General features: G+C 50.8%; 1 protein-coding gene and 2 long non-coding RNA genes across 5 annotated transcripts in view; 2 read left to right on the top strand and 1 right to left on the bottom strand.

The window, feature by feature from the left end:
* The first annotated feature begins 28 nt into the window (after positions 1-28).
* LOC148121281 (uncharacterized) lies at positions 29-1,227 on the top strand. 2 transcript variants are annotated; one of them, XR_015738319.1, is made up of 4 exons: positions 29-98; positions 489-521; positions 904-1,027; positions 1,115-1,227. It is a non-coding gene; the product is annotated as an uncharacterized LOC148121281 (long non-coding RNA). The 2 variants fall into 2 exon arrangements; XR_015738318.1 differs by lacking the exon at positions 29-98 and having other exon boundaries at positions 119-521.
* The window catches only part of Hspa12a (heat shock protein family A (Hsp70) member 12A), a 156,215-nt gene continuing 135,783 nt past the window's right edge, over positions 1,091-21,522 (bottom strand). For both annotated transcript variants that reach the window (XM_087907728.1, XM_087907729.1), the window contains 7 exons: positions 21,314-21,430; positions 14,893-15,064; positions 11,067-11,153; positions 10,471-10,575; positions 9,459-9,717; positions 6,785-6,888; positions 1,091-5,329 (listed from right to left, as the gene is read on the bottom strand). In XM_087907728.1, the coding sequence (XP_087763854.1) occupies positions 4,692-5,329; positions 6,785-6,888; positions 9,459-9,717; positions 10,471-10,575; positions 11,067-11,153; positions 14,893-15,064; positions 21,314-21,430 (1,482 nt within the window). In that variant the 3' untranslated portion in view covers positions 1,091-4,691. The remainder of the gene's footprint in view (positions 5,330-6,784; positions 6,889-9,458; positions 9,718-10,470; positions 10,576-11,066; positions 11,154-14,892; positions 15,065-21,313; positions 21,431-21,522) is intronic.
* On the top strand, positions 5,512-8,018 carry LOC146893696 (uncharacterized). The gene is made up of 3 exons (XR_015003355.2): positions 5,512-6,554; positions 6,747-6,995; positions 7,109-8,018. It is a non-coding gene; the product is annotated as an uncharacterized LOC146893696 (long non-coding RNA).

Here is a 21,522-nt window from a genome sequence, read left to right as displayed (position 1 = left end):
CAGGGAGCGGGGGAGGGGGGGGGGAACGACGACGACACCAGAACCAGAACCAGGGAGTTGCTAATCCCTCAGCGGCTGGTCCTGCCTGCCCTGCAGAGGTCCGGACGTTTGCTCCAGACGTTTGTTTTGGGAACTGAATTGCCTGTAGCTTGGGTGCTTCATTCGCACCAGGGGAAGCGGAACCGACGGCCAAAGGGAGGGAGTTTGCAGCTCCTCTTCGGTGATGTGGACGCATAGGGGATGCGTGCGGATAGCCACCCCTATCCGCATCCCCAACCCCCACACCCACCCCCGGTCAGAGGTCGCCAATGGTCTCCATCCCTGCCACGTGAGGGCCAGCGAGGGGCGGAAGGTAGTCTGGAAAAGGAAGGCCATCTGTGTCCATGTTGGCTTCCAAACACAGGCACCTTCCCCAGCCTAGTACACCCTCGCAGACATCTTTCTCCATTAGGATGAGTGGGGTTTGTTTCTGTTTTCTCCCCCACAAGGTTCCGGGACACAAGCGCTTTACCAAAATGAAGGTATGCTTGGGAATTGTCTTACTCCTTTTTGGCAGTGTTTTCTTTTAGGGGGGGGAAGGGGGGAGGGAAGACAGCCTGAGCCATCACATCATTTGACTGATGCCACTGAGTGAACCTAATGGGGCATGGATGGCTTCTGCCTGGCTGCTGCTCAACTACCTTTTCAAGCCCTTGGACCCCTGGGACCACACCTCAAGCCCTCCAGACACTTCTAGAGCCAATTTAGGATATGCCCCAGGGGTAAAGACTGGGAGGAAGCCAAGAATCTAGACAGCTAGCCTATGCCTGCAGGGATGCCCCGAGGGCAGGCACCACCCAGGCCTCCCACACTTTTCACTGTGGTGAATCAGCAGTTGACTCTACCAATCTGTCTCCTCTCTAGCTAAACAACTCTTCCTGTGGAGACAGGGCTCTGGGCATCGATGAAGCTTTGGTTCCCGGCAAGGGTAGGGGCTGTCAGTAAAGCTTATACCACCTGAAAGCGGGCTTGAGACAGGAAGAAGTCGGTAATGATCCCCTAGTAATTCCGTCTATACGCCCCGAATGAAAAAATACTACTCTAGGCCACGTGAAATTCAGTTTCTCTTTATTAGAATCTGTGAAGACAGAGACTTTGCAGACGCCATCCTGTCTGGTTGCAGACGGCTGCAGTTGTGTCGTTTGGCTCTACCTTGTAGTGAATAAGACTCCCAGCGGCTGAGATCTTCGGATAGTGTTCCACAGTTCAAACGGATGAGAGGTGGTAAGATATTATGGCCAACAACATTCAGACTAGCCACCCACTTACGCCATTCCCCAGCGCACGTGCTTCGCAGCCTAATCACAACAATTACATCACTACAATGTGAAATTCGGTCTTTGATTAATAATAATGCATTTTGACTCCTGTTTAATATCAGTGCATGCAATTCTTTGCTACCCTGGCGGTTAACCAGACCTGGACGCTAATTAGAAGCTAAACTTGGTCTAAATAACATTCTAAGGGTGGGGGGCAGGCAGGCTCTGTAACCTGGACTCAGCCATCGCGCCCCAGGACCTCTTCAGAAGCACCCCCTCTTTTCTATTGTATGCCACCTGTCTGTCAGTCAGCATTTAGGAATGCCTGCTGTATACAGAAAAGAGTTCAGTAGCCAGACAACAGACCCTCTAGAACTTTCTAAGTTGGGGAATGTGTCCCAAGTTGTACATATGCAGTGCTCTAATACGATTATGTCGGTTGGGGTAGGGATAGATTGGAGAGCTTCAGTTAGGTTTTGGTGACTGGGGCTGCATCTCTGGGCCAGTAGGAAGTGGGTGAAGTGACCGCCCCTTCTCCATCATCAGTTTGCTAAGACTGCAGATCTCTGTCAGCTTGTTTAAGCAAAATAGGAGCAAGGAGGTAGACCTAGCATAAGCTGAGGATGCTTTATGTTAGCCAGGAACAGAAGGGCCAAACTGTCCTGCTCCTGCTTGCTTACTAAACCCAACAGAAACCTCAGCTCAGGTACCGCTTGGTTCCTTTGATCATGAAGGGTGCCATGCTTTCCCCCGCCAGAGAGGAGAGGCCAACAGCCCCATGAGACACAAAGTGTCTGGGGAGGCATGGCTTACAGGTCAGCGTGTTCAGCTCTCAGAGTCTGGGCAGGAGACGTGATACATTGCTCTTCACGCAGAAGCTGTTCTGCTTCGAGCAGGGCGTGCAGGAGTGGAAGGGTCTGCTGACGCTGTCGATCTGGGTGGTCTGTGTGATCAGAATACTCTGACCCAAGGCACCTCTGTCTATTGCTCAGTCTTGCATACATGTTCATGGCATGACATCAGCACAAACAGTGATCAGTGAGGGTGATTGGGAGACGAAGCTGTGGAGCTTACAGGCAGCAGTGTTATTAACCAAAATTAGGAGTATTCTCCTTCTCAAACAAGCGCATGGTAGAAATAAAGATTCTGTACAAGATTCTAGTGCTCTATATACATAAAATTATATCCATTATAACAAAATTGAAAGTCTGTTTGAGGACTGTGGCTGGAAACACCAAAAGAGAGGCCCATGAGCTTCCAAGGCAGAGTTAGCAGGGGAGTCCTAGCAAGCATCCTGATACCTGGATTTGAGACCCTGCCATTCGGTTTGGGGTTCCCGTTCTCTTGTTCTATGGTTAGATAGCATTTCCACATTCTATCAGGGAATTCTGCAGCAAATGGCGTGAAAAAGACAAGAGGTTGGAGTTCAGAATGCTACTTAAAATCTGCGTGTTGGCTATGATGATGGCGTCAAATATCCAACTTGCATTTGAAGTCCCTTCCCTCATTCTGTACTCATTCACCCATTCGCTCACTCATTCATTCATCCAATAATGCGTGCCTCCAGTGAATAAATCAGAACGAATCCCAGCAGGTAAGAAAGGCAGCTTTGAACAGACCAAACGGTTCCTTGTCCTCGGTTGGCTCCTGAACGTTGGCGAGACTGGCTTTGGCTTTGCACAGAGGGAAGGCGAGAACACAGAACCTAGCTGGCTCCTTGGGCAGCTTCATTCTCAGGGTCCCTTTTGTGACATCCTTTTTCTTCTCCAACCCTCCCAGTGAGGACTAAAAGGGTGACCCCACCCCTCAGGCCAGGTGGATCTCCAACCCCTCTTGTGGGAGGGCCGGGTGTGTGGGTACACACACTCTTCCCTAAGGGGGCTCTGACGGCAAGGTTTGAGGCCACACTGTGTGGTCTGTGGTCTCTTCAGCTTGAACAAACATCTCAGGTTCAAACTTCTCGCATGTGGACACGAAACACGCAGGTCCTGTCTCTCCAGAGTCAGCTCTGGCTTTAGGGGTTAGATTCAGACCTGCTCCTGTCAAGCACCCAGGCGGTTCTGAGGCAGGCGGGCCACAGACCTGCTTTGTAGAAGGCTGTTTTCATCTGCCAGCTCTAGGTTTACACGCTGTTCTGAGTGAATCTGAAAAGCTGAAGATTCGATCGAGACATTTCATGGAACAGAACCCCCTTTTGTATTTCCTTATTGGGGATGAAGGTGTGCATGGTTTGCAAGGTGGGGGGTTGCTTTGGAGTTCTGGGTTTGGTGATACATACAAACAGAGCAAATAAAAACCTGGTTTTCTCAAATAGAAGTCCTTCTGAACTCACCTATAATTATGCAGGACCTCTGAACTCAAGGTTTCTTGTTCTGAGAATGGCCGTCTGATCTGTATTTTCATTTACTGGGTTTTCAATGAACCCCAGTCAACTGTGGTCCAAAAATGTGTAACAGTGTAGTATAGTAAGATATGCTGCGATAGACCACATTTGTACAAATTTTATCAAAGTGTGTTTTCATAATTGTCCTATTTCATCATTAGTTATTGTTGCTAATCTCTTACTACTTTATTAAATTGAACTTGATCATAGGTATGTAAATATAGAAAAAAACATAGTATATAGATAAGGTTTGGTACTATCCACAGCTTTGGGCATCCACTGGGGAACCTCAGGGTATTTCATCTACAGATAAGAGGGGACCGTTGTAATGTGGGGTAAGTCACAAACTCTTCAGTGTGTATTTCCACCAAAGGAAGCTTTACCTGCTCTGGAAAATCGAGGTATGGGCAGCCTTGCCTCCACCCTGCCCCTCCCCCCATCTTGGTTGAGTTAGCCAAAACCGTCCTTCATTGAGCCTCCTTGGAATTTAAATTATACGAGAACCTAAAATAGTGCCCGGTGTGGGCAGTCTTCTCCCACCAGAGTAAAAGAAATACTGTAAGTTGCCGCTGAGTCACCAAGAAGACGAGATTGAGTGCAGGAAGCTGGTACTTCCTATCCTTTGCCATCCAAGGTAACTTTTAAAAGACCTCTGAAGAGGACCCTTCCTGGCTCAAAGGTCCCGCTTCACACCCAGAGAGATGGCAGAGGGAGTCCTATGTCCTCCCTCACAGGGTTCTCTGCATGGCAAGCGGGAGCTGTCTTATCACTCAGGAACCTGTGAGAGCTGGCTGCTCCAGGATCCCTGAACTTCCTATTTCCAGACCTTGATAATAAATTTCTGAGTTTTTCTGACTCCAAAAAGTCCTTAGTTAATTCTCTCCCTGGTTCTCATCTTTCCTACTGAAATTCAGGTGGGCGATGGCAAAGGTCAAGGTCAGGGGCAGAACAGTCAAGGTCAGCGGATGCAGAGGAGTCCCGGGGGCTCGTGGCGGGGAGGGGCAGTTACATTAGTAGTTTAGGAAGTCGATCCCCACTTTGACACTCTTTGAGGTGGCTATATCAACGGCTGTGGCCTTGATCTCAGTGTCCCCAAACTGCATAAGGGTCTGGATTTCCCTGCGGGCAGGCACCGCTGCGCCACTGGTCCCCGTGAGATCCAGGCGGAGCGTACCACACTTTCTCACCCCTGGGTCAGTGATGAAGCTGACATCGTCCTGCTCGGAGCTGTAGACGTTGATGACGATGACCAGCTGGGAGGGCTTGGCGGGAGTGTAGCTGCGCTTGACCAGCTCCCCCAGGGCCACGGACTGGTCGGCGGAGATGAACTTGTCAAAGACATCCGTGCACCAGCGGGTGCCATCCTTCACCAGTAACTTCTCGGGAGGATGTTTCCCCTCCACATAGCGGTTCAGCACGCCCACGCCATACGTGAGAGGGGACCGGCGCACCTTGATGACGGCAGGGTCCAGGCCAAAGAGGACAGCACCCTTGAGGATGGTGAGGCCCACATCCTGGGGGATAATGATCCTGCACTTGTCACCAAAGGCAGCCTGCACCGCCTGCTGCAGAAGGGGGGCCTCTGCAAAGCCACCCACCAGGAAGAGGAACTTGACCGTGGACACCTCAGGCTTCTGAAACAGGTCCCCTGAAAGGGAAGGAGAAGGGGAGATGGGATGACCCAAAGCAAGACAGCAAGGGGGAAACACAGTTGTCTGAGTCTACGGGGGGGGGGGGGCAATGACACGGGACACGGGACAGCTAACCATGAGAATCAGCTGGCATTGGCTTTGCCTGAGCTCATTGAACTGAGTTTGTATTGAGCTAGTCTTATAGTCTTATGAAGAAAGGTTTATATACTCTATGCCTGGGAAAAGAGGCCAGGCCTGTGCCAAGTAAAGCCTAACTTATCAGAGGTGGTGCTGACTTTAATCAGTACTCATTCATCATAACAATAGTATCCCTTTAAATATATGACCCAAGCTATGAGAAACAGTTGTGTCCAATAGTCACAAAGGTAGGTGCGGGATGTATAAATGGTATGATGTTTGGATCCTGGGGAAGAAATCCCCATCAAGTTACTGTGTGTCTCTGGACAAGGATCACCAACACACAAGATGACAGCACACACAGACTCTCGTCTTGCTGGAACCCTTCCTTGGTTCACAAAACAGTTCCTTCTTTCCCCGTGAGGCAAGGATTCCTAAGTTTCCCCAATACTTCAGACAAGATGCCTTCCCGGGGCTTGTCACTCTAGAGTAGTGTGGCTTCAGAGTTCCTTGACCTCTGACCTTCAAGGCCAAAGCGAAGCCCAGGTAAGGGCAGGCCCTCAGTTTTCTCAGAATGAGAGAAAGAATAACCCGAGCCACGTCCAGCAGCCTCCCTCATGATGTGCCCAATCCCTGCCTGTATGGATATTTTGTTTGTGATCTAACAAAGCTTGCCTGAAGATCAGAGTGCAGAGCTAGCCACACTTGCTAGCCATAAAGGCCAGGTGGTGATGGCATACACCCTTAATTGCAACACTTGGGAGATAGAGGCAGAGGGATCTCTGGAAGTTCAAGACCACCCTGGGCTACCCGAGATTGAATCTGTCTGAAAGAGAAACAGAGCTCACACACAAAAAGGCGACCCTATCGCTTGGGATCACACACCTGGTGCTAGGGCACTAGGGAGGTGGAGACAGGAGTGATATGGCTGGGCAGAGAGGAACAGAAAGGAGGAGACAGGAGCTCAAATGCAGTCTGAGGATTCAATCTGAGCATACAGTCTGAGGTTCCGTGGAGAGGCAGCCTGAGCTTTTGTAGAGACAGCATTCAGTCTGAGGATTCATAGAGACAGGATCACCCCCTTCAGTCAGAGCACTGATAGAGGTAAGAACTAGGGGCTGACTGCTTGCTTCTCTGATCTTCAGCACTAACCCATGTATCTGACTCTGGGTGTTTATTATTGAGACCAATTAGAAACTGTGCTACCCCTGCCCACGCCAGAAGGCTCCAGCCCTGTAGCTCCCAGATCCAGGTCACCTACCAACTGGGCTGCCTCAGTCCTGTTCCTCTTCCCAGCTCTGTCCCACAAGTGGCCAAGACTCAACGGTACTTACGGAGGTGTTCGATGATGCTGTCAATGGTCGGCTTAAAGAGGGCGTTCATGGCGTCCGGACTCATCCTCAGCATCCCCTGGGAGGACCACTTCACGAAATCCACACTGGGAATAGTAGCAAGAAGAACAGGCAAGGAGTGAGTGCACAGTGCCCAGACTGTTCTGCACAGATGTGCGGCCTGACAGAATATCTGTCCCATCGTGATTATAAGGTATTTTAAAGTCAAACGCATTCTTGGGAATTCACTCAACTGCCTGGACCTGGACCCTCGGAGACTTGAGAGCTAAGACATAACCTCGTCTGTTTCTCTTTGCTCTATCCCAGCACCAAACTTCCCGCAGTCTAATGAAGGTCAGTGTCTAGCACAAGAGACGAGGGGTAAGTAGAGGTCCTCTGTCTTTCATTTTGAAGGATGCCAGGATCTGCTTTGGTTTTGAGACAGGGTCTCACCGTGAAGCTATAGCTGGCCTGGAACTCCCTATGTCAACCAGACTGGCCCCAAACAGAGAGTCTTCCGCCTCTGCCTCCCCTAGTGCTGGGATTACAGGTGTGTGCCACCACGCCACTTCTTTAAAAAATGACCGGAAGGAGGAATCGCCATTTATTCTTTTCTCTGAAGTGATCAAACCGCCGAGGTAAAATCTCTTTACAAGCATTCCAGATATGTCAAACAGAAAGGGCAAGACAGTGCCATGGTAAGCAGGGTCCACCCCAACGAAACGCGGGCACAGGCCGCGGTCATCAGTGGGCGTGTACAGCCCGGAAGGAGAGACAAGCAGACTGCATGTGTCCTGATGTGGTGTACTGGGAACTTGCAGCATCTGCACAAGAACTGCCCAGGGTGGAGCTTTCAGCGCCTTGACATGGGAGAGGAGGATTCGCGGAGCCCTGCTCCTCCCTGAGAATTATGGGGAGTAATATTGCTGTGGGGGGTGGATGCTTTGCGTCCAGTGATATAGAGGTAAGGCTCAGGCTTCCTGTAAATACCCTTTCACCAATGCTCCTGTATACAGTCCTGATGAAATTGGGCCACACACACACACACACACACACGTACACACACACCACACACCACACATACACACACACACCACACATACACACACACACCACACATACACACACCACACACACACACACACCACACACACACACACACACCAAAGACAGACACACAACACAGACACACCACACATACACACACATACACACACGCGCGCACACATACACACGCACCACACACATACACCACAGACACACACATACACCACAGACACGCACACACACACACCACAGACACACACCACAGACACACACATACACCACAGACACACACATACACCATAGACACACACCACAGACACACATATACACCACAGACACACACATACACACACACGCACACACACACACACACACACACAGACACAAGACTGGAAGAGGATTGGTAGGAAAGAAGAAGGGATCAAAGGGGGGGAAGAGGGGATGACAGAAGTGCTCGCGGGTTTAAGTGTCAACTCGACAGAAGCTAGAGTCGTTTTGAAAGATGGAATCTCAGTTAAGAAAATGTCCCATCAGATTAGCCTGCATTTTCTTAACTAGTGATTGGTATGGGAGGGCCCAGTCCACTGTGGGTGGTATCACCCTTGTGATATCAGTAATTTTTAATATGGTCTTGTTATGTTGCCCAGGCTGGTCTTGAACTCAGGACACACCTGCCTTGGCCTCCACATTGCTGGGATTACAGGCATGTAAGTTTTAAAAAAAGATATCAGAAACTTAGAGGTTTTTTTCTATTTAAAAATTAACAGTTTTAATTCAGACCATTTATATGGGTTCATTTTGTAACAAATTGAGCTATAATTGCAGGTCAAGGCCTTGAAGAAGCAGGAAAACCAGATTTCCCTGGGGTTCACTCACCCGGTACACAAGCACTACTCTAGACACCGCTACAGCAGCTGCCTGTGGGGTGTGAATCAGAGCGGCCCCCACAGGCTCAGAGATTGGACTGCTTAGTCATGGCAAGTGGCACTATCTGAAAAGTATTAGGAGGTGTGGCATTGTGGGAGGAAGTGTTTCACTGTGGGGTGGGCTCTGAGATTTCAAAAGCCCATGCCAGGCCCAGTCTCTCTCTCTCTCTCTCTCTCTCTCTCTCTCTCTCTCTCTCTTTCTCTCCAGCACCATGTCTACCTGCACACAGACAGCTGCCATGCTCCCTGCCGTGACAATAATGGACTAAACCTCTGAAACTGTAAGCCAGCCCCCAATTAAATGTTTTCCTTTATAAGAGTTGCCTTGGTCGTGATGTCTTATCACAGTAATAGAACAGTGACTAAGACATCACCCAAACAAAATGTCCCATTTTCATAAAGCTATTATTTTCTCAGGGAACACACCAGCGGACACGTAGACCACACTTTCTGTGACCTGGGTATTACCCTAGGTGCCTAACAGATAGGAACTCATGTTACTCCCACAGCAACCCTTTGAGATAACGAGAATTATTGTCCCCATTTTCCATAGTAAAGTTTAAATTGAGGCATGGATAGATTGAGTCCCTTGCTCAAGAGCTCACCATGCACAGAGTTAGAACTCAAGGTCCACACCCAATCTCTCTGTCCCGTCAATGCTGCCCACCCCCAGACTCTCTGTGGTCCAAGGTGAGCCAGCTTACTTGCTCTTCCTCAAGGCGTGCTCCACGCTGTGCCCCCGGAACTTCTTGTAGTAGTCGATGAAGGAGAAGGGCAGCGTGATGTTCAGGGGATTCGTTCGGTCTGGCGCAGCGGCTCTTTTGCGAGACTCAAAGGCGATCATTAGGTCAACCCAGGCCGCCGGGCGCTTGATCTTGAACTGTTCAATAAAGTCCTCTCCAAATATTTTACAAAGCAGCTTTTCAAATTCATAATCTACTCCCAGAGATCCATAGGGTCCGCCTGAGAAGAGAAGAAAATGGGAGACCATGGTGGTAGAAAACCAAATGCTGAGATCCAGGCTTTGCCTGTGTTCTCTGGGGTCCGGAACACTGGGGCCCACTTGGCACACAGACAGCAGTTAACCATCCCCGCTCACACCTCAACTCACACTTCAACACCCTTAGGCTCTTAGTCTGTGGATTCCCCCTGAAGCAATCTAATAGTCTGTTTCAATCTATTTCATTATTAAATCAATACAGATAACAGACTTCAAAAATCACAGTCTTCCATCTGAGAAAGCCCACAGGTGAGGTCTGGAAAACCAACAGGACTTAGTTAGGCCTGTGCAGTCTGTTGATGACATCACCTCATCTGTCGATGACATCACCTCATCTGTCAATGACATCACCTCATCTGTTAATGACATCACCTCATCTGTCGATGACATTGCCTTGGCAGACTCCCCCTCCCAAATGGAAAGGTACATTCTGTATTTTGGTGATCTTGATCTAGCTGTAGAACTCTGGCCTTGGATTTCAATCAGAGGTGATAACAAGCAACAGGCGAATCCTGGTAAAACTTCAGTAACACCCAGTTTGACAGTTTGATGCCCAAACTCAAGGGGTGGTTTATCTTTGAAAGAACACTGAGTAGACATTGCTTTCCAACTGTAAACAGATGGAAGGGTCCTCCACGACCCACAGTCCGATTTGAAATGAGTGAACAAGAAACGGCTAGAGGCCGGGGAAGCTAGCCAGTCAGGCGGTGGCTCACCTGTTGCCTTGTACAGCTCCTTAAGGTGCCCCTCCGGTAGGCGTATCTGATGGACTGTCAGGTCTACAGTGCCTCCACCGCTGTCGACAACCACGTACTTGTCACCTGGCATAAAAGACAGCAATCTGTAAGACACACCACGTATCTGTTCCCGCTCCAACACGCCGGTGAACGAGAACTTGGACTTGGTGACTCACATCAGCACTGCCAAGAGCACAGTAACTAAGAGAATACAACCATGCCCATCCGAGATGGCGGGCTAAGCATGGATGGAGAAGAAGCAGGCAAGAGACTCTAGAAGACCAAGGCATTCAGGTCACACAGGGCTGTGTCCCCGTCGCATCCCGTGACATGTACTCCAACACAACTTCCTCCAGAACTGGGAAGCCTTATCTTCCTCGGGAAGAGTATCTGCATGGTTTTCTGACATGTGGAACTCCGGCTCTCAGAAGGATGGTCCCTGAGTGAGTGGTCTTTAAAGCCCCCGCCACTGAGCATCTCCCCCAGGTGCAAACGTGATAAATGTGAATGCATTTTTTGCAGGCAGTGAAAATAGATGATAGTAAGTAGGGGCGAAAGACATCCCGATGCAATACCTTCCTCCAGCTCAGACCAGATCTCTCCTATGACGTTCTCCACCAGGAAGGTCCGACTCTGCCGGTTACGCCGAACATGTTCCTTAGCTGGCGGCCAACAGAAAGAAAAGGGCCAAGCATAAGAAAATATGAAAAAGAGACGCTTGTCTGCAGCTGCTGGAGACACCAGCACAGTGGGTTCGAGGACGGAGCATTTACTGACACTGGACCAAGAGGATTAATAAAACAACATCACAAACCAGAAAGCCAGTTCCTCCAAAGGAAGAAGCCCTCACCTTTGGCCCATGCCCAGCTGTAAAACCTGCCCCGAGGAGATTCTTGGCAGTGGTGCCTGTCTTCTGGGGAGTGGACTAATGAAACGGGCCAGTTTCCCAGCAGCCCACAGTGCACTAAATGGGCTTAAACCATTTCGCATCATGGAGCTTTGGAATGCCGGGAATATTTTGCTCATAGGAATCTCCGTCCTGCAGCTTTTGAAGACAATGTACACTTCTGCCACATGGGGGCGCTTCAGCCACAAGGTAGCATCTGAACCTAGGGAAGCCCAGCGCTTATCACCAGGGTACCCAGGGGATGCCTCTGCTTATGCGCTGAGTGGCTGGAATGCCTTTGGGGCAGACAGGGCACGAATAACCATCCTGGGCTTGGCTGAGAAGGGTGAGGTCATGGGACTGGGAAATCCCCAGATTTCTCGTCTGGCAATATGAATCCTCAGACCAGAGAAGACTATAGCAGAACAATGGGCCCAGAAAAGTACTGAGAAAGGATACGTGGGAAGCAGCCGGCCATAGCCAACTGGGCTTTGGGGCCAATCACTTAGCCCTTTAGGCCCTCAGTTTTCTCATCTATAAAATGGGGATATCACTAGCTGGTCTAGGTTTCTCAGGGGCTTCCCTAATACATCCTGCTCGTCTAGTGCATACCTGGAGTGGCGCCTGCACACAGTAGGTAATAAGAAAGGCAGAGCACCTACTATGAGACCTGGTGGCCACAGAATGACAACCGTGACAAATGACTGACTAGAGCAGCTCTGGGGTGACAAGGAAGGCTCTCCTGCCTCACCTCCCTCCCTCCCTCCCCACCATTCTGCCCTTTACATCCCTAAGGTCCCCTGCTCCTTCTGAAACACCTTTGGATCCCACCGTGCTGATTATCTGACCACACCCAGAAGCAGTGTCTGCAAACGCAGCTTCGCTCAGGATTAGATCAGCAAACGCCCAGCTGGCTGCAAGTTCTTCAGAGCCTGGGTTAGAGTGGTCAAAGGGGCACCCTAGGAGGGCCCCCCCCCAAACTTGGGCTTCTCTCCTGGTCCCACATGGGCTCCAGGTGAGCTACATTAGACCAGAGGTATGGCTCAGTGGTAGAGCGCATGCCTTTGCATGCGAGCAGGTCTGAGTTGAATCTCAGGCCATGGCAGGAGCCAAACAAGAAACAAATGTCTCAGGCCTTGTAGCAGGGACCCAGTTGGCTAAAACAATTTAGATGGTCACAAAATGGAATTCATAAAAAATACCTGAGAGAAGGCGACAAAACATCTGTCCTGTTCTCAAAGAATCATCCCAGGTTTTCAGGTATATTAAGCCCAAGATTGGACAAATGTATCTTTTATGAATCCCATTAAAACCCATCAGGAGTAAAATAATGTTCCCTGCAAACCCTGAGTGGTGAAGGCTGAACACCTGGCAGTCCCTTCCCTCTGCTGTACCCTCTATCCACTGACCTGTACTCACAGGAACCCACGAGCATGTCAGATGTCCCCTGGGGTCCCTACAGCACCCCACCCCTGGGAAAGCCAGCCCAACCGCAATGCGAGGCTGACACCTAGAGCCCTGCCAAGGTCTTCTGGTCATCAATGAGGGCTCCAGACACCAAGTCCCCTCCCCACCCCTGCCTGAGTGCACACAAAGTCATGGAACAGGTATGACAGAACGGTAATGGGGAGACATGACAGATTGGAGGACAGGGACCCCAAAGACGAACCCCGAGGAAGGATATCAGCGGGCGCCTCCTGAAAACCGAGAGCCAGTCTTAAACCATATGTAAAAGCTGTGCCAACATCAACAGGCTCTGCTATGAATCTCTGTTTTTGCACTGAGAATTAGCCTGTAAGACACAGGCTCTGTCGTCTTTCCAAGGAGACATGGAGAAAGATGCGTCTTTGTGCATTTGATATGATAAAGCAGCCGGGTTCTTTGGAGGAAAGGCTGGCCTTGGCATCTGTTGGCAAGGCGGGGATGGCCATCAATGAGGATAAGACTAACCCCTTGGGCATAAAGGAAAGTCTAGCCATTCTGGTAAATCGGATCTAAGGTGTTAACTCATAGCCCCTGGCAAGCAGAGACAGCAGCTAGGGGGCAAGCATGGCTCTTGCCACCTCCTGGTAGCCACTCACAACTGACTCAAGGGATTAAAAGGAGAAGGGTGCCCTGGGACAGAGCTGTCCTCATGAAGATGATGGAGGAGTGACCTGAAGAAGACCTGCGGTACACAGGGCTGGGTGGTGCATCTTCTCAGAAGGAGCCTGGGCCCGGGACCTTGGCCAGGGCAGACTCAGGCAGTACACAGGGCTGGGTAGTGCATCTTCTCAGAAGGAGCCTGGGCCCGGGACCTTGGCCAGGGCAGACTCAGGCAGTACACAGGGCTGGGTAGTGCATCTTCTCAGAAGGAGCCTGGGCCTGGGACCTTGGCCAGGGCAGACTCAGGCTTCTGGTGTGGGGACTAAGTCAGGTTTCAAACCTGGGACAAACCTATTTAACATATCAAAGAGGACCTGGCTACCTTTGGGTCTCCTGATTGCTGCACCTGGTTCCCTTCTCTTTCTCCTTTTCCCCTCCCCCTCTCCCCACACAGCACAGCACAGTCTGGTCAAGTCCACTCTGGACTCCCCCAGATGTCTCCGTCCCTGCCTCTAGCTACGCTCTCCCTTTTACCACCAATGAACCTTCTCCTTCACCATACCGAGGAGCAGTAGTGTTCCTTTCAATGTTCCCTTTTCGTTATTTCTTTTTAATTAAGATCTAAGTTTAGGTCAGGCAATCCCCACTAATGACCTTTCTAACCTCTTCCTGGGTCTGGGCCCTTCCAGGGCCACTTGGATGTGGACATGGGTAGAGGGTGTGTTTCTGCCCATCTGGGAACTCAGCAGAACCCAGAGCTGGGCGTACAGCATCTCCTGACACATACAGTGCGCCGGGTTAGTAGCCAAGCTTTCCATGGTGCTTTCACCATGACCTCAACTCTCTAAAACCTGGAGCCCTGGAGAGACCCACAGAGCCTAGATCTGTGGAGCACACGGTTCTGGGGACCAAGACAGTCCGTTTATACAGGTTACTACTTAAAAGGGGAGCTCCTTAAAATGCCCAGGTTGGGTCAGGCTGAGGAAGGGCTCCTTCCCACAACTAAGAGTACATCTCTAGGGTCAGGACAAATCAGCCACTTTCTGAGCTACGGCACCTAGGGAGCTCCACATACCCAGAGCAAACCCAGTGAGTAAGACAGCAATTAGCCAACAGTCTCAACGGAGGAATTAACAGCAGGCACATTGAGTTAGACTGACTCGGTGAAAGACAAGACTGTCTCAGATCCTAGTAAAATGCAGGGCTAAGAAAGGCTCTCAGGTCACCCTTGGGTTCTTGGAGAGATGCTCCCAAGGGGTAGGTGACAAGCCGGGTAACCAATGCTTAGCTTATGGGGAATCCTCTAGGGACCAGGTAGGAACACCAAGCAAAGAGGGGCTTTACTCCACCTTCCCCGGGGAGTATCCTGACCCTGGCAGCCTGGGCTTGGGAGGGGCGAGCAGAGGGAGGGAGAGAGAGAACAGAGGTACCCTGTGTGAACCCCGCTCCTACTGTGTCACTGCTGCTGTACCCATTGGCCACCGCCTTGCCGCTGAGCTCGATCATCTGGTGCAGCCGCAGCTTCCGGCAGTAGATGGAGGCGGCCTCGGGCTCCAGGGCAATGATGAGCTGCTCCGAGTTCTCGGGGGAGGCCAGGCCCGCCTGGAAGGGAGAGAGACAGAGAGATAGAGGCTAGAATTGGGGTTCCCTAGGCAGGCCAGATCAGAGGACACCACACCTTGCCGTGTAGTTGGCACATCCAAGGAAGGAACAGAGCCATAAACTTAGCTTGTGTAGGGGGACATCCCCTCTACAGCCCTCTGCAGGATTTGATACTGGGGGTGGCCAGGCATTGACCCCTCAGACTTCTCTGAATATACAAAGGGCTCCTGGGAAATGCAGGGTGCTCTGGTCACAGGGCCTCCGTCCCTGGGGACTGTGGACGGTGGGTAATGATGAGGTTAGCATGCAAGCGCTTGGGAACAGACTTGCAAAGGCCCCAGCACTTTCAAACGCGTCACAGATAGAAGGCAGGTGGATCCATTCCCTGTGACTGTGGGTCACACACCTCCTGACAGGCTGTGCAGATCCTGATCTTGGTAAACCAGGGCTAGGCAAGCACTCGGGGAGCTCCTGTCACTTGCCCGCTGGATGTGACATGTGAGCAGTGGCTCCCGGAGGAGGCCTCCATGAGGTCCTTCAGTCCCTGGAGTGAGGGTGGGCAGTCAGCTGACAGGTGTTTTAACTAACACCGTTAACCTTTCAATAAAATTTACTGAATAGTAATTTTATTTTTGAGGTGGGGTGTGTATATGACTTTAACAAACCAAATGCATTCTGGGAAGGGACATACACCGTAGAGAAACAGTTACAGAGCTTAATCTGCCAATATAGTTGAGAACTACACAAACTACCTCCCTAGTAATCAAAGGCATCTTACCGTGAGACCCCCATAAAAGAGGACTCCAGATAATAGCCTGGGGCCCTGTGTCTCTTCATTCATGCACACCACTGTCAACCTTAGCCGTATAGTCCTTCCTAAATGCTGAGGGTAAAGCATTCTTGGTGCTTTGCAACTCCATGTATCCCTTTCTTCCTTGAATGAGACGCCAAGAACTTGGAAACCAGTTTAACCCCTAACCACCAGTAACGCCGGCACTGCTGCCAAGCAATCCCATCTGTCTCCAACTATGTAGAGTTGGTACAGACACAACCAGCCTCTGCAGCAAGGCACGGCATCCCCTAAGGTCTTCTTTCTCTCCAGCAGGCATAGGCTGCCGGTTGAATGACTCAACCTCCTCTAAGCAGCCTCCTTCTGCACTCTCCTGGTCCCTGGTCTCTGCAGAGCTGAGCACTCTGTAGGGGAGACCTGGGTGCCCTGCAAACAGAAGAGTGTGCAAGTGTGCCAGCCTGCAGCACACTGCCCCGTTCACTCATCTGGGATCTAAAGCTGCCCAATGGAAGCTTAAATGTTAAAGCCTTCCTGAAATCCCAAGATCTCTGCAGGAGGGAGGTGTAGGCAACAAAACCGCTCTCCAAGGAGCTCACGAAAGCAACTCTTTACCCCGACCACTCAGCTCCTCGACCCTTGCAACCTGCCAGAAAAATCTGCCAAGAAACTGCGTCCACAGATAAGAAAAATGGCGGGGCCAGCTACGCGACCTACTGGGCTGCCAGCGAGCTCCAGCCGCCCCAGCTGGGCTTCCTGCACTTCGGTTTCTCCTGACAGGATTATTTTTCACTGCAGCCTGTTCAGGCAGGGAGGCAGTTACAGGCTGTGTCTCTGTATTAAATGAGGCCAACATACATGCGGGCGTTGATTATCAAACAGGCTTCACACACCAGAGTTACACGTTTTTTCTGCAAAATGCCTCTAAAAACTGGACGACTCCCTGTCCCTGATCTCCTGAGATTCAGTAGTGTAGTGCTCCCCTCCCCTGCCCCCGCTTCTGTTCAAGGTCTTTCCTGAAGACCTCGCCTGTCCCCTCTGCTGCCATCTTCCCACTGTCTGCTTGCTGTTCAAGGATCCGTAGCTGTTCTGAGTGTGTGACTCCTAAAAGATGGAGATCTGGCATGTTCTTTCACCCAGACCTAGGAAGGATCCCCAGATGAAGCAGATCTCTGTGCATGGCTCTGTGACCCTTGTGGGCACTGACTCAGCTGAGGCTGTGGACCTGGTCCAGCCTAAAGGATGCTATGCTGAGACCACTGCAGCTCTGCTCTCTCTGGGTCTTCTTCCTTCCCTCTGGCAGGTGAATGTACCTGTACTCAGAAAGTCTCCTGGAAGCCTTAAAGGATGCTCTCCACGCTTCCCACCCAAGCAGAATAGCACGCCAAGTTTTATACTGTTCTGGGGGCATACAGTTCTGCTTCATTCTGAAGTCACTCTTGGGGGAGGGCTGGCAGGAAGCCACCACCATGGAGGAGGAAGCAAACACCCATCTGACGAGAGACCTTTCGTGGAGATGGATATGCTGAGAGCATCCTCGGAAGACACTGGGCTCAGAACACGGGATTTGCTAGTGTCTGTATTAGCCAGGGCTCTCCGGGGAAACAACACACGCTGGATACTCAGACACACAGCAAGAGATTTCTTACAAGGATCTGGTTCATGATTACAAAGCCAGCCGGAGACCTAGGAGATGTATCTGAGTAGCTCCTGCCCAAAGGACATGGGTTCAAGAGCCCAGAAGGGCTGATGTTTCCCTCTGAATCCAAAGGGAAGAAAAGAAAAAGAAGTCCCAGCTCACAGGCGGGAGGGATTTCTTCTCTCTTAGGGAAGGGTCAGCTCTTTGGCCTGTTCAGTCTTCAGTCGACTAGAGGAGGACCATCCTTGTTACATAGGTATCTGTTTTACCCCGAACAGCTAATGAAGACATTCAAAATACCCTCACGGAAACACCAAGAGCATTATTTAACCAGACATCTGGGAAATCTCTGACCCAGTCAAGGTAACCCACAAAAATTTACCTTTGCAGGATTGGGCTGTAGTGGGTATGTGCTCTGCCTTGGGCTATCTGGCATGATAGAGGTGATTGTTTTGTCTGCCTACATGAACTCTTATAAGGAAGAGGGTGTCGCTCTCTCTTGGGTGGTGAAGACCAAGTCAGATGGCATGAAGCAGTGTGTGACTGGTCTCTTGCTGTCCAAGGACTCTGTGACTGGACTTACCATATCCTATATTTATCATGTATTTGTGAGTGTATTTTCCCTGTTTATAGCTCAAGAAATCCTTAATACCCCTTATGTGGATTTTTCTTAACAAGTGGCACCCAATGTGGGACTTGGATCCATGTTCTGGGATTAAGAGTCCCATGCTCTATCAACCACATCTAGCTGGGATGCAGTTCCTTCACTGAGCTGCTGGCTGGTGTGCTGTGGAACAATGGTCTTGTACCCTGTAAAGATTTGTCACTTGTATTGCTTTAATAAAATGCTGATAGGTCAGCAGCCAGGCAGGACTTATAGGTGGGGCAACCAGAACAAGAGAATTCTGGGAAGAGGAAAGGCTCAGTCTGCAGCTGTCACCCAGACACAGAGAAAGCAAGATGAGACTGTCTCACTGATAAAAGGTGCCAAGCCACCCGACTAATGCAGACAAGAATTATGGGCTAATTTAAGATGTAAGAATTAGTAATAAGCCTGAGCTAATAGGCCAATGAGTTTATAATTAATATAAGCCTCTGTGTGGGTCTTTGGGACTGATGGCTGCGGGGCTGGGCAGGACAGAAGCCTCTGTCAACACTGGTGACTTTTCTAGGCTGTCCTGCACAGCAGCTGTGACTGTGGGGAGTTTCGCATCCCCGTAGCACCTGTTCATGTCATCTGCACCCAGGTCTGCGCACACAACTCCCCACCACGCAGGTCCCGGAGAAACGACAGGGACTGGGCCCTCAGCACTCATGCTGTATAGAAAAGGTAGAGGGGTGCGGAGGAGAGACACTGAGTGCTGCTCTCCCGCTCCTCCTGGACCTCTTCCTGAAGACACTGCAGAGCAACTATGCCCACATACATCCTCTGACTTCCAAACTATGAGCCGCTGGGCCCCATGAACAACCTGGGACCCTGACTCAGCTGGTTTGCTGCACCCAGTGCCTTCCAGAGCCTGCCACACAGGGGCTCTGATGTAAAGACCTCATGAAGAAGTGAATGAGTGAACCAAGGCTAGCCAAATGAGGTGGACATCTTTAAACCCACCTGGTCATGTGAACTGCGTGAAGAATCAAAGCAGAACTACAAAGAGTCAGCGCACAAGCTGCAAAACGCTATCAAAGAAAGTTTGCACAGGAAGATGGTCCCTGTGCCTCTGAACAAACCATGCAACATCTATCCCAATCCTCCTGATCAGCCAAGGACTGCTGCTGCAGGGACGAGCCATCTTGTCCGGCTTGTGGGGCCATTTTTATTCCATGGAAGCCAAGGATACTGTGCTTGTACCTTCCACTGTCAGATTCTCCACTCAGACTCCACAGGGTGCAGCCCCACCCCTTGTCCTACCCATTCAGAGACTCTGCTCTGGGAGGAGCCAGTTCAGGGATACACAGCCCAGCAACCTGACCAGTCACCACACTGCCTTCTTTTTCCAGTCTAAAAATAAGATCTGACCCCTTGATAGGTCACACGTTTGTTGCTGAAGTCTTCCTGTGGGCTGGGGAATGTGAGCCGAGGCCGTGACCCTCACCATGAGTTTCCCTCCTGGGAACAGCGCGGGACACAGTGCCATGGGTGCAAATGACCATGTCCTGGTGGTCCATTTCTGGACGGTCCCTGAAGGCAGAAGCTATGATGCTGGGGGCTGCTGTGAAGAGCTAGGAGGCATCTTAACCTCCTTCTTAACCAGACTGCCTCTTTCTGGAACTTCATCCTCTTCTTTCATCCCTAAGAAAGCAGATCTATTTTTGGCAGCTCCATACACAGAGTCGAATTCTCACACTGCATGAAGAAGGAAGGGGAGAGCAGAGGAAGTGGCCCCGGAAAGGAGACAGTGAGGGGAGGGATAATCCGCCCCTGATCTTGTACAAGCCGAGTTCTGCAAACTGCATCAAGAAGAGCCCTGAGCGCTGAGCAGAACCTATGGGGGCCGCTTTCCCTCTGCTGGGGCTTGACGTGATTTGGTGACTCTTTCTTTTGGAAGAGAAGGCTTGTATACATGGCTACTAACTTGACGTCAGAAGGGTGCCTGCTGGGAAAGGCGAGCACGATGATGCTTGAGAGGTGTGATGGGGACATGGAGACATGGAGACATGGATACATCGAAGTGCCTGTCCTGCCAGGATGAAGACCAAGGACCAAACACTGACTCTCAAGGCAGAGAATTGACTCAGGCTCAGCAAAAGTGAGCAGTTTGGTGTGACTAGCTGTCCCTCTCATGGAAGATTTCTGGGTACAAGTTGTCTGACTGTGACAGCAGGTTACTGTTCTCGATGCTAATACAAAACACCTAACAAAGGAAATCCCAAGATGGCAGGGTTCATTTTGGCTCACGGTTTGAGAGTAAGTCCACCATGGCAAGGCATGGTGGCAGGGGTGTGAGGCAGCCGGTCACATCGCACCATCAAGAAGCAAGATGAATGCTGGTGCTGATCTCCCTTCCTCTATTTTTATTTAAGCTACAACTCCCGCCCCCGAGACGGCAACACCTGCAAACAGGGTGAATCTTCACACCGCAATTATTGCCGGAAATTTCCACACGGACATGCCTAAAGTTCTGTCCCCTGGGTGATTCCGGATCCCATTGGGTTGTCCATCAGTATCGGCCGTCACGGAAACCTTAACGGCCAGTCACCAGATGCAGGCGATTCTCACCTCTGAGAACCTCTGAGGCTGATCACGGAGACACACTGCTGCTCTCACATGGGAGCCGGCCAGCACCCAGGGTGTCATTCCTCAGCCTTTCCGAGAGCCCACGTACTACTGTGTGGCTCTGACAGGCAAGTATACGGAAGACAATTCAACTCCCCAGCTGCAGATGGCCATTTTCAGCCTCCTGGCTAAGCTGAGATGCCTGGGCCCTAGCCAATATCCTTGCCTCTGTTGCTTTCTTATACAAATATTCGTGTTCCCAAGGCTTTCCTGAAGATTTTCACTTTCCTTCATCAACAGGAAATGTCTCTGAACCCCGGTTTGAAATCTAACCCCAGAAAATTTACACTGGAAACATGACCCAGACACATAAATCCAAGGGGAGAGAGAGAGAGAGAGAGAGAGAGAGAGAGAGAGAGAGAGAGAGAGAGAGAGAGAGAGAGAGAACCCTATTAGACTGACCCAGGAAGCACAAGAATGTTTTCGGTCCCACGACCCATCCTCCTTAGGAAGCTGGTAAATGCTGGGAGATACCCAAGCACCGTCACCACTGTGGGCATCCCAGCTCCCTTTCCTCGACCAGCCCCACCCCATCCCAGTGTACCTCACCTGGTAGGCAGCTTCTCTCATGAACTGCTTGGCTGGCTGCTTCCAGATGGCAGGCACTGTGATGACCCATCTGACATCAGAGTTCTCAAAGTCTGACCCCGCCTGGTCACTCAGCTCCTAAGGCCAACAAGAGCAAATGTGTAAATACAGAAGGTGGGGGGAGAGGGGACACTGATTCCCTGGGTCACACCTCCTGGGGCTCTACTGAG

The sequence above is a fragment of the Myodes glareolus genome, chromosome 7 (assembly GCF_982192425.1).
Source record: "Myodes glareolus chromosome 7, mMyoGla1.1, whole genome shotgun sequence".
NCBI classification, from domain to species: domain Eukaryota; kingdom Metazoa; phylum Chordata; class Mammalia; order Rodentia; family Cricetidae; genus Myodes; species Myodes glareolus.
The sequence above is the reverse complement of the archived record's forward strand: the minus strand, read 5'-3'. Positions and strand labels throughout refer to the sequence as shown.